This window comes from Elephantulus edwardii, unplaced genomic scaffold, assembly GCF_000299155.1.
Source record: "Elephantulus edwardii isolate Elephantulus edwardi_28Jun2011 unplaced genomic scaffold, EleEdw1.0 scaffold00007, whole genome shotgun sequence".
In the NCBI taxonomy this organism is placed as follows: domain Eukaryota; kingdom Metazoa; phylum Chordata; class Mammalia; order Macroscelidea; family Macroscelididae; genus Elephantulus; species Elephantulus edwardii.
In genome coordinates, this window is record NW_006399757.1 from 17,491,821 (window position 1) to 17,509,367 (window position 17,547).

Genomic DNA, 17,547 nt, shown 5'->3' on the forward strand with positions numbered 1-17,547 from the left:
CTCCTTGGAGGCAAGGATTCTGGGGTTTCATCTGACATACTGTGGACATGTTGTAAGAAGGGACAGGTCCTTGGAGAGGGACATCATGCTTGGGAGGGTGGAGGCACAGGAGGGGAAGACCCTCTATGAGGTGGATTGATTCAGTGAGTGGGGTAATTGGGCTGGGTGTGTCAGAGGCAGTGTGATTGGCACAGGATAGAGTTGTGTTTAGGGCTGTTGTACATAGGGTCGCTATGAGTCGCAAGCGACTTGACGGCACATAACAACAACAACATTGTTCAATAATTTCCACATTCTGTTGGATCACCTTTTTATTAAAATGGGAATAAATATGGATCTCTTACAGTCAGTTGGTCAGGTAGTTCTCCACATTTCTTGGCATAACCTATTGAGCACAATCAGGGCTGCATCTTTCTGCTGAAATATGTCAACTGGTATTCTATCAATTTCTGGGACCTTCTTTTTTGAAATTCCTTCAGAGCAGTTTGAATTTCCTTCTTTATTCCCATTTGTTCTTGATCATAAGCTAATTCCTGAAATTGTGTCAACCAGTGCTTTCTAGTACAGTGACTCTGAGCATTTCTCCCATCTTCTTTTGATGTTTCCTAGATTATGTAAGATTTTGCCCACAGCATCTTTCATATTACAACTCGAGGCTTGAATTTGTTCTTCAGTTCCTTCAGCTTGAGAAATGCCAGGTTGAGCAATTCTGATTTTTCTCACTCTAGCTCTCTGCAGTTTGTTATAATATTTTGCTTTGACATCTTCTGTTCAACTCTTTCGTTTCCTGATTTCTACCCTTAGTTTTGGCTTTTCAGTATTCTACTGGAATTTTCAGTCTGTTCTGACTACCATTTTGGTGTTTTCTTCCTCCTTTGTCTTAGTAATGACCTTTGCTTTCTTCATGGAGGATATTTTGATACACCCTCCTCAAGAAGAGGATGAAACCAGACTGCATTTTGGAGATAGGATTTTCATCTCACTTACTTGGGATATGTTGCCTAGAGTGACTAGTCCCTGGAGAGGAGCAGCATGCTTGGAAAGGCAGAGGGTCAGCACAGGAGAGTAAGACCTTGGATGAGATGGACTGACATGGTGTTAATGTGACAATGGGGCCTGGTGTGTCAAAGACTGTGAGGTTGGTCCAGTATGAGGCAAAGCTCAGAGCCACTGTTCACAAGGTCGCTATGAAGTCACTGCTGATTCAACAGCACATAAAAAACAATGCATAACAAAAACATATCTTTTCAGTTATCACTCTTGTGTTTAAATGTTTCAGTAACATTGCTAAAAACAAACTAAGTACACACAGAAATGTGTATTTTTAAGAAGGAATGATAAATGTTGCATATAGTACCTTCCTTTGAATGTCATCAAAGATTTCAGGGGTTGGATCTTCATGATTCAACGTGTCTGCCAATTTTGCTACCAAATAGTCATCAACAGTAACTCTTGGAGAAGCCTAGAAAACAAAGAAAAAAGAGTAGTCATGAGAGATGGAATTTCCAAAGGCAACTTAATCATGTTAGCTGAATTAAATAAGTTGATATTGAAAGTAATTGGCAAATAACATAAGCAAGTATGTGTACATGAATGAGACTACAACCACCGCCCTGCAGGTTTGGCAGATGGTAGGTACTTCACTATTTGTATGTGCTGTACATTAGTAGATCTAAGTATATAGCAGAAGAAAAAAGATCTTAATACATCCCACAATTTTGGAGTATATCTCTGCTTTTGAGATAAATTCAACAATCAGTTAAAAGTTCCTTAACTATTCAATAAATCCATATGGCATATGACATAAAATCTAATTTAATATATTCCCCGATTTGGTCTGCCTACTTCTCTGTAGACATCTTTTCACAGTCCTTGCTTTATACTTTTAAGATCCAGAAAGTAAAAACCAATATATAAATAGCTCAATATATAAAAACCAATATATAAATATCTCAATAAATAAATAGCTTTTACTTTCTGCATCCAGTATTAAGGGATTTGTTGTGTTGTTGTTTATATGCCATTGAGTCACCTGTGACCCACAGTGACCTATGTACAGCAGCTCTGAACCCTGCCCAGTCCTGAGCCAGTCTCAATGATTCCGACACACCAATCTTCATTGCCCTAGTTACTGTATCAATCCATGTCATCTGGGATCATCCTCGCCTGTGCTGTCCCCTCCACCCTTCCAAATATGATGTCTTTCTCCACGGAGTGGTCCCTCCTGGCCACAGGCCCAAAGTAAAAATAATAATTCTATTTGGAATGACTTAAAAAGCTGGTAAAATACTTACTTTAAAAATGTGACTGAAAATATTAAGAGCACTATCAAGATAGTACAATTATTACAGGATCCAAATCCCACAGTAAATGTCATATTTAGGGTCATCTTTCCTGCAGAAACTTTCTCACTGCAATGGACTCAGAACCAACTCATAAGTGATCCTCCAATGAGTTTTCAGAGGTTATAAATTGCACAGGAGAATACTGGTCTTTATCTCGTGGAGCAATTGGTGAATACAAACTGCCTACCTTGGGGATGGCAGTACAACTTCTTACTCACTAGGCCACCAGAGTTTCTTTCCCAAGGAAAATTCCCGTGGAGGTACCCAAAAGGGTAGGAATCAAAATTTCCAAGGGGAAAAAGCTAAATCCTTGGTCTAGATGGTAAAAACTATACGTCAATCTTGAAAGACACTGAAGCTCATCCTACAACTGTCTTTATTTCAAAGATGAGGAATATGATCTGAATTATTAATACCATTGCCACAAGCCAAAAAACAAATGCAAACCTTTAGAGAAGACAGCATTATCCAAGGTTAAAATTAACTCTACGCTTTTTCATATCCACTGTTTTGCACTATCTAGGCAAATGATGACACAAGATTAATAATAAAATTATGAAACAAATATTAAATGAACTATGATCAAAATGTTCAAGACTGGAAATTTTAATAATGAAATAAAACACTATAAAAAAGCCTAAGGTCCCATCAACAAACGAATGGATAGAGAAGCTGTGGTATATCCACACAAGGGAATACTACGCAGCATTGAAAAACAAGGAACTCATGCAATATTACTCAAAGTGGGTGACCCTGGAGGACATTATGTTGAGTGAAATATCTCAGTCACAAAGGGACAAATACTGCATGGTGCCACTGTTGTAGAATGGGTCTGACATCAGGGTGGGGGTATGAAGAAAAAACTGGATAAATTATGTATATTGTATTGAAACAGATGAGAGAAAGAACAGATTAGAAGTGATATATGATTGAGTATTATGGTTAGCACAGGAATCTAGAATTAAGGTTGCATAGAGAAGTGTACTCGGGGTGGGGGGTGGGGGGAAGGGACGTGGGAATTGTATACTAATGAAGGAATTTTTTTTTCTCTCTTCGGAGGGGGAAGCGAGCTGGTGAGGCGGGGTGGGCAGGGAGAAAATTGAGGCAATGAAGGAATGGAAATCCAAAACCTCTGTGTAAAAAAAAAAAGAAGTAAATTAATATTATAAAAACAGAAGGAAATAACTGAATAAAAATGCTTAATAGTCACAGCTTATGAAAAAATTCCCCAACAGACATATAAAATACTTAGAATCACAGAAAAACAAGAGGGAATGAGACAGAGACAGGAAATATGATGGAAAAGCAAAAGTAAGAAAAACTAGAATGCCAGAGGAGCAGAAGCAATACTGGAAGAATTGTATAATACTAAGCATTTTCTAAATATGAAAAAAGATACAAAGTCATAGATTCTTGAAATTATAAAGTTCAAGAAATATAAAAAACAACATTTAAATACATCATATACAAAAGCAAAATTAAAATTTTAAAAGCAAGCAGAGTAAAAGATGACCATACTCTTTAAAAAAAGTTGATTTCAGTATTTTTCTTCAATTATATCAGCTTTTCTTTCATGCATTTGGGCTAGGGGGTTATTTTTACTTGTACACATGCTTATCATGATTTTATTTTACCATTTAATTGACTCTTCTAAAATGTTTCTCTTTTTCTGTTAACAATTAGAGTTTATTTTTTCTTAATATATCAACTCATTGTTATTTGAGATTTCACATTTACAGTAGAAAAAAACTCTACTATTTGATTATCTTGGCATTAACAATACTGATTGGCATTTGTAAATACCAACCTGCTAGCAAGGGTAACTGGGGTTCATAATGGTTAATATAATGTGCCAACTTGGTTGTGCCACAATTCTAAGTAGTTTGACAGTTATGTAACAATGTGGGAGTCCTGTAATGATGTAGTCTTCTCTGTTGTGGTCATCCTCCATTTTCCTGCAATGTCAATTTTTGAACAGCAACCTGGTTACTGAAACCTAATTCTGTGGCAATGAGTGAGGTGTGGGTGTATTAGCGTAATCACTAAATTTCTGTTTGGCTACTGGTTACATGTATAATCCTTTCACTTTAATTCATTTTCCTTTGAATCTATTGATATGAATCTTTACTCTGATATTTGCAAGTTTAAAAATAAGTATTAGTAATGATACTGCAAAAGAAAAGAAATGAGTAATAAAAATGTTACCTTACCTTTTCTGACAAATACTGTTCATAAATTCCAACAGCAGCTGCTCTTAAAAGACCTTTGGTTTGGTTGGTTTGATGTTTCCCATCTTTCTGACGACTTAATAACACCTCTAGCTGCTGCTGGGCTGTAACTCTGTATCCTTCCACTGTCATCCAGAAAAAGAGATGTGCTTGACCTCCAGTTTGCTGCATGTAATCTATTAAAAAAAACCCAATAAATAAATATTAAAGGTTCATAGTTTTGAGTGCATTTTTTTCATACATTTTCCTACAAGTACATAAGAAGTATTAAAGTTTTAAGTATTATAAATTTTACAATTTGAAAATGTTTACAAATGCAGGAGACCGAAGAGAAAGAAAAGGCGTAAAAGACCAGTTAAAAAGAAATACAAATGGAAGTACACAGTTTAAAAAAACAAAAAACATTTTCTATGACAAAATCTCTAGGGAATATATTTATGTACACTAAACTCTCAACATATATTTTAAAATGGGGGGAATAAGATAAAAGTTTACCAGTTTTATTGATAAAGACTACTAATCACAATGTTATTTCCAAAGATAATGCCCTCCATATATGTGTGTATCCTGTTAGAGGATGGAGGAGAGTATGTGCTGTCTTAATTAAATCCCTATTTTACTTATGCACAAAAATAATATAAACACGTTTTTACATATAAACTAGTGTTTATATATAAACACATATTTAAATGATATAAACAGTGTGCTTTCAATAACATTTCTCAGTGAAATGAAATTCCTTGCAAAATCTTGGCAAGTTTATTTTAAAAGTAGTTTTAAAAATATACATTACATTTACAAGGATTTATTTCCTGCACAGCAAAATAAATATCTATCTCCAGGTTTTTCAAAGAAAATCAAGTATTTCAAAGGATAAAGAAATTGAGGTAGAAAATGCATTTGGCACATTTAGTATTGTTGGTGATGTTAATAGGTATAAAAGCCCAGTCAGTCCCTGACTCATGCACAAAGTAAAAATAAAATGATGTCCACTCCTGTATCATCTCCATGCCTAGATACAGGCCTGTCCACTGTGCATCATAGAAATTTTCCTGGCTAATTTTAAGGAAATAGATAACTAGGCCTATTTTCCTAGCTTATCTATAGCTGGAAGCTCAAATGAAACAATTTAGCATCACAGCAAGGTTCAAGCTTCCATTCCACTAACAGGCAGCGACTACCTATGAGTTTGACTGACAATAGAACCTGGGTTGTCAGTATGGAAGGTTCCAATGTCTCATGTTTAATAGTAAACATTTAAAATGCATGATATATAAAATCACTAAAGAACTATATAATTCTCATAAAGGGGGTTTACCTACCCATAAAAAACTGTAGTGCAACATTATCTACAAGGATGCTGTCCAGGGGGACTGTGCAAAGTTTCCCAAAGTTTGCAGCAAGTTTCACAGTATTTATTTCCTATAGATAAAATTAAACACAAGTTAGCATGTTATTTAGTCAATCAAGGAAGTTAGACATCTCTACGTAAATGTAAATTAAATCCTTCTAAAAGGATTATATTAAAATACAATGTACTATTCCCTTAGTACACACGTGGGGTAACCCACGTTTTAAAGTCACATCTTTTCTGGAAGTTAGTTTAAGAGGTACTTAACACGTATCTTAAAGATATGATAGATTACTATATTTTAAGTATTCTTTATCTCTACATTTTTCTAATAAAAATTAGTTATTCTAGGGAATAGAAAGGATGAGAATATGTAGAATGCTAGATACACCCAAGAATAAACACATTTAATGTTTACCTACTCTGAAAACATGATGATGTCCCTCTCCAAGAACCTGTCCCTCCTTTACAACATTTTCAAAGTATGTCAGACGAAGCCCAAGAATCCTCGCCTCCAAGGAGCAGTCTGGTTTAACCCTCTCTAGGATGAATCTGTTTGTTTTCTTGTTAGTCCATGGTACATTCAATACTCTTCTCCAGCACCACAGCTCAAAGGCATCAATTCTCCTTCTATCCTCCCTAATCATTGTCCAACTCTCTGATGCATAACAAGTGATTGCAAAGACCATAGCCTGTATCAGACACGCCTTAGTCTCCAGAGTGACACCACCACTGTAAGGAGGAACTGGTCCTTGGAGAGGGACATCATGCTTGGGAGGGTGGAGGCACAGCACAAGAGGGGAAGACCCTCTATGAGGTGGACTGATTCAGTGACTAGGGTAATAGGGATTGGTGTGTCAGAGGCAGTGCAATGGGGCTGTTGTACATAGGGTCGCTATGAGTTGCAAGCTACTCGACGGCACATAACAACAACAACTTTGAAAAAAAATGATACTTCTTTTCAGAGTATCTCAACACTAAATTATGTATGCTTCTCAAAATTATAAGCAAGGTAACTACCTACCAGTGTATAGGGAAAAGGAGAAAGAAAATAGGAATCTAAAATTTTTACTGAACATCTATGTGCCGTCAGTCATGTGTTTGGTATACTGCACACACTATTCCATCTCCACAGCAAAACTATTAAAAGATTACATTCAACATATAGAAATCTGAGGAGCTGAAAGATGGCCTAGAATCATGAAGTTGTTAATATGAATCTGTTTTCAAAATCTACTGCTTTTTGCACTAAAATCCATGATGTCTCCATGAACTACTTTCACTATATTTCTAAATTATTATCTATTTCCTAAATCCAAATCACAACTTCCATTTAGAAAAAAATATAGGCTGGTTTTCTAAAAATCATATAAGCTGCCTTATTCAGAAGCAGGTAACAGATTAGGCATTGGTGGTGGAAGTGGTGCTCTGTGCAATGCAATCAGCACTGACTCAATTTGGAGAAAACTAACCCTGTCATTGTCATTAGTATTAGCCCTCATGTAAATACTAAATGATAACAGATAACGAATTTAAAATGCCTAACAGATTAATCTAGACCAGCACATAATTTCTACTAAGTCTTCCTTTGTCAGTTTTTATCACTTTTCTCAGGCAAAGCAGACGTGGGATGGGGAGAGCTTTCACCATTTTTTAAGATTTACTTTATTTGTAAATACTAGTTTTCTGCAAAAGGAAGGCAGTATATGATTTGAGATATTAAAAAGGTAGTTTAATTAAAATGGAAATGAAATTATATCTAACACTTTTATTTTACAAGGATTCAACAACAAGAAATGTGTGGGCAAATGATGCTGCTGCCTTGATGCTGTCAGAATCAATTCACAGCAGAACCAGTCAGTCACTCCAGCACATTTTCTGAAGCTGTAAATCACATAGGAGACTCATCTTTCTCCTGAACAAAGTGCTGTTAGTGAATGTGATCAGCCAGAGAGGTTTGATTTGGGGTTAGAAATGCAACTCTCTACTAACTACACCAATAATGGCCCCGAGATACAGAAGGATCACTAATTCTAAGTAAGATCCAGAGTTAAAAAATAGTAAAGCCATCTCATACCTCTATGCCACATTTACATGACTAATTGTTAATAATAACAGGCATACAGATACAAACACAGGCAAATACATAAAAATGTAACTGTTTCAATTAAATGATAATAGAACTAGCAAATTAAACTACAGATTATTGAAAAGGGGTCTTCTTTTATAGGCTTCTTCTAGAGCTTATTTGTTAATTTCCTACTTCTTAGTATTATTAAGCATTTTAATTAATTGAAAACATTTGTAATTAAATACTAATTAAAAAATATGTTTACTTACTTTGCCTGACTGTAACCGCTGTATTCTTGAGTCACATATTTTCTTTACAAATAATAAGCTATTTATTTGATTTTTTATAGTGTTGATATCTAAAGATAAGCAAATTATGAGTTAAAGCAGTAATTTTATTTGTGACATACTTTAAATATGCATTTATTCTAATTTGATAACCAGTGAACAGAGTAATAAAAGGAGTTTTTTGAAATGATATAATTAAGATTACTAAATTAAAATTAAGCCATGCCAATTATCTTTGCTTTAAATATCAATTCAATAATTGCAGTCTCACATTCAGAAAATACCATTTTATTCTTAGCACACATTAATAAGGATTCTTTAATAAAGGTAAAAACAATTAATAGCACCAAAATATATTTAAGTAAATCAAAATTCCATTTGAAGAAATAATAATCATTAAAGAAGAAAAACAGTCTTACATGTAAATAAATAAATTACTTACCATCACCAACTGTATCCAGAGATCTAAGATACTGTAATTCTTCAGCTGCCTTATCTCTCACTGCTTCTAGTTCTCCAATATTGTCACTCAATTTAATAATGTTCATAAAGGCCTCATAGTTGCAATTAGAATCACGGATCTGAAAAACATTTTGCAAAGGTGGAATTTATTAATTAAGGAGGATATAGAATTTTGAGTGTCTATTAGTCCTTCCACACCATTTGAGATCCTCAGTACCTAGAACAAAACAAACAGTAATATTTCTACTCATAGTGCTATCTATATTTGAGTAAGTTGCAGACTATAAACAATATAAAATAAGTAAAATATACAGTATGCTAAAAGAAGTCTATTCAAAGATTATAGCAAGGAAGTCATGATGACTGGACAAGATTTATGGAATGCTTATTAAGATATAAGCAAAACATTCATTTAAGGTTTCATTTCTGGAACCTCCTGGTGACATTACATTAATCATAACAATAATTATATTAAATTTAAATGATATCTCAGGCAAACAATGTAAAGGCCAATAAGGTGAACTTTAACATCAGGGAGGTAACATACTCCTTAAAGTAATAGGCCAGATAAGATCAAAAGCACAGTACTTGACGAGGGATAAAGCCTAGAAAGCAAGAGACAAGGCAGGATCAAGGTGTAAATGGAAATGAGCCTCACAGGGGATACATAGGATGAAAGCAGTGACAATGTGAAGGCTGTGGCAAACTGACTATAACTACAGTTACAAAACAAACAGGTATGAAGTGTAAATGAACAGCAAATTTACCCTGAAAACTTTCACTGAACTCTAATAAAAATATAAATTAACTATGTCTCTTATTAGAAATGAACAAATGTTTAAAAAGAAAGAAACTATATGCTGTTTATAAGAAAAACACTTTTAAAATGTCAGCTGAAAAACAGGCAAATAGAAAAAGAGAAGTCATGGAAGCTGGTGTGACTGTCAGAAAAAAGTGGACTAGGAGAGAGAAGTATGGTCAGAAATAAAGGGAGTCATCATAATGACACATGAGCCAATTTTTCAAAAAGACCTAATGAGCATAAAAGTGTATGAACCTAACAACAAAACTTTAATGAACTTAAAATCCTAGAGATTTTAACTATGAGAAACTGCCAAAACTAATACATGAACTCAATAAAAGATGTACACAGACAAGATCAACAAATAAAAACCTATTCTATGACTAAATATTAGCATCAAACCCATAGTTAAGCCTGTTGCCTTCAAGTCAAGGACAACTCATGGAAACCCTGTAAGACAGAGAGCAGAAGTGTCCCACAGAGTTTCCAAGATACTCTGCACTCTTAAATACGGACATAGAAACAGACTTCATCCCAAGAGTGACTGGTGTGTTAAATTGTCCCCATTCAGTCAGCAGACAAATGCTAACAAGCAGGACTCTATAAACTCTATGAAATAACAACACAATTAAAAACTTTATTCACATTTAGAAAAGCATTAAAAAATATAAAACACTCAGAAAAAAGTTTAACAACTGATGGGCAAGGCCAGTACTGAGTTCTGCTGAAGTAAACCAAAGAGAAAACAAATGAAATATTACATGTTCATGGGTCAAAAGACTCAACATTGTTAAGATGTCAGTTTTACTCAAATTATACTATAAATTCAATAAAGTATTATTTAATTTCGTCAAGTTTTGGTAGATATTAAGTTAGTAACATTTATACGTAAAGTATCTTGAATAGTCAAAACAATCCTGAAAACAAATACATGTGGAGGAATCACATTATTTCACTTCAAGATGTACAGCTGTTGTAACGAAGTACTACTTAGCTATTGTACTTGCCTAAGGACACACAAATAGACCAGTGGAAAGGAAGAGAGTTCAAAACTCAGACCTAAACATACACTGAAACATTAGTTTTTTACTAAAGTGCTAAGACAATTCTACAGTAAAAGGTCAGTCTTTTCAATAATGTTAGGTAAAGCAGGTGTCCAGAAACGAAAATAAACTTCAACTTCAATCACAGACCTAAACACAAAGAATAAAATTATAAAACTTCTAAAAGTAAACACGACAGTAATTATGTAAGCTTAGTGCACACAGATTTTTTTAAAGAAGATATTAAAATAACAGCTCTAAAAGAGAACTTGAGAAATATATACCTTTAAGATGGAATCAACGCATAGCTGACCCTCATGCAAGTTTTCAGAAATAATTAATTGCAAAGGAGGAGACTGCCCATCTTTTTCTTGCAGAGCATCTGGTAGGTTCAAACTGCATGCCTTTGGGTAGGCAATGCAAGTCCTTACCACTAGACCACCAGAGCTCTCTGACAAATTGAGATTTCATTACAATTTGGGGGGGGGGGGCAGGGCCAGACAACTGTACAACAATGAAAGGACTTTTCTTTTTTTTTCAAAGAGAAAAGCAAACGGGGAGAGGGGTGGGCAGGGAGGAAAATGTGCAATGAATGAATAGAAATCCATGTTCTCCATAAACTTTCATTAAAATCTCAATAAAAAAGAAAAGGGGGGAAAAGTCAATTAAAATTAATAGAAAAAAAAAAGACTCCACTATAATTTAAACTTTAAAATTCTGCTCATCAGTGGATGCCATTTTAAAAGGGGGGAAAAGCAAGCCACACATTAAGAATAAGTATTCACAATATACATATGTTATATAAAGGAATTAGATAAAGAATATATGAAGCACTCCTATAAAGCTAATGAAAATATGGGTACCTGAGAAGTCACTAAAAAAAATACATACAAATGGCCAATGAGCACATGAAAAGATAATCATCAAGGAAATATAAGGCATATACACACACACACACACAGTCAGTCATTCAACGTGTAGTTCAGGACTCCTCAACATCTAGAAGAGAAGCTAAAATTTAAATGGAGTTCTGATGGCGTAATCTATAGAGTTGGGCTGATAACCCAGATAGTTCTGTGGAAGGCTGAATTCACCAGGTACTCTGTGGGAGCAAGATGGGCAATCTCTTCCTAAGGATTTGCAGCCTTGAAAACCCAATGGGGGAACGGTTATTTATTTTTTTTGCAGTTCTTTTAAAACTTATTATTATTATTATTAATTTTAATAGACATTTACAGAGGTTTTGGATTTCCATTCATTCATTGCCACACTCTTCTCCCTGCCCACCCCTCCCCACCAGCTTGCTTCCCCCTCTGAAGAGAAAAAAAAATTCCTTCATTGGTATACAATTCCCACGTCCCCTCCCCCCTAACCTCCATCCCCCTCTCCCCTAACCCCACCCCGAGTACACTTCTCTATGCAACCTTAATTCTGGATTCCTGTGCTAGCCATAATACTCAATCATATATCACTTCGAATCTGTTCTTTCCCTCATCTGTTTCAATACAATATTTTTGAGATGATGATAATACTGATAAAACATGAAGTGGCCAAACTCTCAAACAGCACACTTCAAAGTGCAAAATGACACAACTCTGGAAAACTTCTTGCCAGCTTCATATAAATTTAAAAATACAATTAACCTACAACTGGGTTATTCCACTTCTATTAAAACATATATCCATGTTCTCATGTTTCTTTTAACAAAAGAAAATGGAACTATTAAAAATGTCTAAGTAAGAATAAAATCAATTTCTAATCTGCTCTTGTAAACATGCTTTTAAAGTGCCTGATGGGTGAGGAAATTATTATTACATTATCTGCTTACAGACAGTGTAGGCAACATAGATAAACAGGCTTACAATACAGACCATCTGATTTTCAGTCAGGTGTCCCTTCCTATTAAATGTGAATTATATCAGACTTAGTACTTCAGTAGTTTAAATACAATCGTAAATTATATTTAAAATAAAATAGTGGCTATAAAATAATTATCTTTTTATTATTGTTGTTGTTGAGAACCATTGAGTTGAAACCAACTCATAGCTGACACTCCAATGGGTTTTTAGAGGTAGATAATCACAAAGGAGGAGACTGCCCATCTTTCTGCAGAGCAGGTGGCGGATTAGAACTGTGTACATTTGGGATTGCAGCACTGGTTCTTACCACCAGGTCACCAGAGCTCCCTTATCTATATATGCCGATTGATTTTTAATAGTAATAGTCATACAATAATTTTAAGATTTACTTACTAATTAGACATATTGAATAATATTATGACAGCACATTCAAGTACACAGAAATCTTAAAAACATAAAAGTTCTTTTTAGAAACACTTTTTCTTAATTTCTTTAATATATAATAATATATGATTATAATCATGATGATCTTGAAACTGATTTTTTTACTATTCTAGTACTACATTAAAAAGAATGGTTATTTCAAAAGTACTTACCATCCATATGACATACTGATTAATATAATCAGGATCACTGAGCTGATTTATTAGTGGAAGAAGAATTCCTCGTGCAAGAATTTCCTGGGCAAAAGGAAAAAAGAAAAGAAAATGTCCACCTAATAGACTTTTAAAACATGCACCAACATATAAATTTACCAATACAATATTAAGAAAGACATGGTACAATGAAAGCCAAACTTGATAACCAACATAAATGTATCAAAAGATGAGCTGTTATATACATCATTAAATGAAATAAAGCTATCTATGCAATGACAACTAGCATTGAATGAGGAATAAAAACCAAAATGATGTTGCTAGTTATGTCAACTATAGGACTACAGGTGTCCTATAGCTGTTCAGGGATTCACACAATATTAAAATAGAGAAACAGAAAAAAAAGAAAGGTTGCCCTGATTTCATGATAAGTTATTTTAAGAGAGAAAAAGTAATACATTAAAATATTAACACTTGGTCAATCTGAAGAGTTACTGCAAAATAATTTACTGTATCATTCACTTTACTTTTCTGCATTTAATATTTTACCTAGGAGAAAATAAGGATAAAATAGTAAATATGTTAATACAATCTACTTACCATTCTCTAGAATATATGTTCCCATTCTTTGCTAATGCTACTGTTGTCGCTGATTGCCTCTGAGTCAAGCACAACTCATTAATGACTCTATGAACAAAAGGCCTGAAGACTTTCTATAGTTATCATCATTTTTCCACGTTCATAGAATTTACAGAGACACGTGGTTTAGGAAATGAATGCTGCTCCTGTTTCCAAATCTGTCTTAAACTGGGAGCACCACCAAACACTCACTAACCACCATGGGCAGCCATTACGGCATTTGACCCCCGCAATGGCAAAAGGTTAAGCATCACAACAAACCCAGATTACCTCAGTGCAGCAGACTGACAGAGAAGTTCTGTACAACTTAGAAAAATGCCCCTCCAAAATAAGATAACACTAGATCCTTGGGCCCAACCGACTTTTAAATACAAGAGACCTTTCTATAACTATAAGCCTTTCTATAACTCTCGTCATTTCTCCAAGTTCACAGAGTTTCCAGAGGCATGTGGTTTAGGAAATAGATGCCACTCCTGCTTCCAAACTTCAATCAGTCTGAGAGCTCCACTGAACATGGCCCACAATGTTTGGCACATCTATGGCACAGCTGTTCCATTATGGCATTTGAGATCCAAATGGCACAAGACAGAGTGTCATAGCAAACCCAGATTACCTCATCACAGCAAACTGACCAGAGTGCTGTATGAATTAGAAGACTATTCCTCCCAAATAGTAACAAGGGATGAAAATATAATCCCTCAGGCCCAACTTTTAAATATAAGGGCCCTCCAGGAGGTCTTGCTGACTCTAAAACAAGAGGCTTAAATAAGAACAAACAAACAACCCACATAGATCCTCAACCAAAACAAGAGCACCATGTTACAGATTCCAGCTGCTTCATCCAACTCCAAACTGGAGACAAAGGCTTTGGCATTTTATGTTGTTGCTAAAGGCCATCTAGTACCAACCCTATAAACAAAAGAACTATTGTCCTTCCTCTAAGTTCATAAAGTTTCCATAGGCATGTTTAGGAAGTGGATGCCACTCCTACTTCCAAGCCTGTCTTAATCACTGAGCTCTACCAAACACTGTCAACCATCTGTAACCATTATGGCACACCAGTCGGTATCGTAGCAATACAAAGTCACCTCAACACAGAGAAAGGACAGAATACGGATGTACCATGTAGGAGAATGTTCATTTAAAAGACAATTAAAATCAAATGAAATTAAAACCAAATGAATTTTCAAAAACCCCCAGGTCTGCACTCTGGGGTCTTGTAAATGCTCCTACCTATTAAAATTCTACCCTTCCTTCAAGGACTGACTGCAGAAATTGATTCTCCTATTAAATATGTTGTCATCATTCCAGATGAAGACTCTTACAGGCTGAAAATAAACTCATGTTTTGTACCTCAGGCATTTAACACTCACCATTACCTAGGCAATTGTGTACAGAAATATCCTTGAATGTGAGAAAGATTGACCAACTGATCTAAAACTCACTTATCTTTAAAAATATTTACTCCTTCCTTCTCAACTTCACTGTCTTAAATATGATAGGTATTTGATAAATACCACATAAGAGGATGTTTTCATTCTTCAGTGTCTGCTGCTGTCTATTGTATGAAACAGCCTCTCAAGAATACCAGAGATGCTAAGTAGTTAGAATTTTCCTTTTCTTAGTAAAAAAAAGTTTATTTATTCTTCCTAGGTCTTTACTTTCTTGGGGCCATGTTCTAGCACAGGTGCTCAGCAAGTGAATTTCATTTTATTTTTCTTCACAAAAATTTTTAAATAAATATGATTTTATGAATTCTAGACATCTATATCAAATGCTACAACAAAATAAATTAGTATTTCCAGTGAAATACTGGAAGCACTAATGAAGCTAGGTTCTTCTAGAAATGTCATTTGAAATAATTCATATTTTCAAATTTTAAGGAAATGACTTTTCAAGGACAGTGCCATTAGTCTCTAAATTTTTAAAAATTATATTTACATATATAATTATTTTACTTCAAATTATTCTGACTTCCTAAGTTCAAAGTTTTAAATTGTACTTTATAAACAGAAAATTCCAAAAATGTTTTTCCAAAGTTTTTTTCAAAATAAGAAAAAAATGCAGAAAGCAAATTTCTGAGTAAACTGATTGTCTCTTACGAGTTGATGCAACTAGCTGTTGTATCTTAGGGACAATTTTGATTTTTCTAATTGCCCTCATAAAAGGGCTTGTTGTTACTGTTAGGTGCCATTAAGTCGAGCAACTCATAGCAACCATATGAACTACAAACCTGAATCCTGTCCTATCCTGTGCCATCCTCACCATCTAAAACTCTTCAGCCCATTGCTGTAGTCACTGTGTCAATCCATCTTAATGAGGGTCTTCGTCTCCTTAGGTGACCCTCTACTCTTCCAAGCATTATATCCTTTTCCAAGGAATAGTCTCTTAGCAACATGCCCAAAGTATGAGGGATGAAATTTTATCATTCCTGACTACAACGAGCACTCTGGCTTCACCTTCCCCAAAACTTGTCAGTTAGTTCTTTTGGCAGTCCATAAGATATTCAGTGCTCTTCTCCAACACTACAGTCAAAGGTATCAATTCTTCTTTTGTCATCCTTATGCACAGTCCTGCTCTCTAAAACATAGAAAGTAACTGAAAAGACTATGGTCTGAATCAGGCGCACCTTAGTCTTCAAACGGATATCACTGCTCTTCAGTATTTTGGAGAGATCCCTGAGAGCAGATTTGCCCAAAACAATGCAACTCCTTAGGATTCAAAAAAAGGTGACCCAACAGAGTGTGGAAACTATACAACAACATCATTGATTTCACATGCAAGCAAGATTCAACTGAAGATGGTCCAAAAATGACTGGAACAGCACATTAGCAGAGAACTGCCAGAACTCCAGGCTGGGTTTAGAAGGGGTCAGGTCATGGTACTAGGGATATTGTAGCAAATCTTAGATGGATCTTGGCTCAAAGCAGGGAGTACCAGAGTAATGTCTATCTGTGCTTCATTGATTATGCAAAGGCGTTTGACTGTGTGGATCATAACAAACTGTGGCTGACTCTGAGAAGAATGGGAATCCCAGAACACTTGATCGTGCTAATGCCAAACCCATACTTGGAGCAAGAGGCAGTCATCAGAACAGAGCAAGGAAACACTGCATGGTTCAAAATTGGGAAAGGTGTACGCCAGGGATGTGTCCTATCTCTATACCTTTTCAACCTATATGCAGAAGAGATTATCCGGGAGGCTGGGCTCTATGAGGAGAAATGCGCCATCAGGATTGGTAGAAGATCTATCAACAATCTGCATTATGCAGATGACACAACCATGTTTGCTGAAACTGAGGAGGACCTGAAGCAGTTGCTGCAGAGGGTAAAGGACTGCAGCTTCAATATGGATTGAGGCTCAATATCAAGAAGAGAAAGATTCTCACCCCTGGACCAAATGGAAGCATCAGGATGGATGGCGAAGAGATTGAGATTGTTCACAGCTTTAGTCTGCTTGGCTCCACAATCAACACTCTTGGCACCAGCAGCCAGGAAATTAAAAGAAGTTTTTCGATGGGAAAGTCTCTGTTAGGGACCTCTCTAAAGTACTCAAGAGCAACGATGTGCCTCTGAAGACTAAGGTGCAATCACTTGTTATACATCAGAGAGCTGGACAATGACCAGGGATGCTAGAAGGAGAATTGATGCTTTGAGCTTTGGTGTTGGAGAAGAGTGTTGAGGGTACCATGGACTGCTAAGAAAACAAACCGATTCATCCTGGAGAGGGCTAAGCCAGGCTGCTTTTTGGAGGCAAGGATTCTGAGGCTTCGTCTGACATACTTTGGTCATGTTGTAAGGAGGGACCAGTCCTTGGAGAGGGACATCATGCTTGGGAGGGTGGAGGGACAGCGCAGGAGGGGAA

The 17,547-nt window shown here is 35.5% G+C and overlaps 1 protein-coding gene across 2 annotated transcripts in view; it reads right to left on the reverse strand.

The window, feature by feature from the left end:
• SNX13 (sorting nexin 13) overlaps positions 1-17,547 on the reverse strand; it is a 172,288-nt gene that overhangs the window by 53,225 nt on the left and 101,516 nt on the right. For both annotated transcript variants that reach the window (XM_006880270.1, XM_006880269.1), the window contains 6 exons: positions 13,045-13,128; positions 8,725-8,863; positions 8,265-8,353; positions 5,896-5,995; positions 4,556-4,749; positions 1,358-1,462 (listed from right to left, as the gene is read on the reverse strand). In XM_006880270.1, coding sequence (XP_006880332.1) covers positions 1,358-1,462; positions 4,556-4,749; positions 5,896-5,995; positions 8,265-8,353; positions 8,725-8,863; positions 13,045-13,128 — 711 coding nt within the window. The remainder of the gene's footprint in view (positions 1-1,357; positions 1,463-4,555; positions 4,750-5,895; positions 5,996-8,264; positions 8,354-8,724; positions 8,864-13,044; positions 13,129-17,547) is intronic.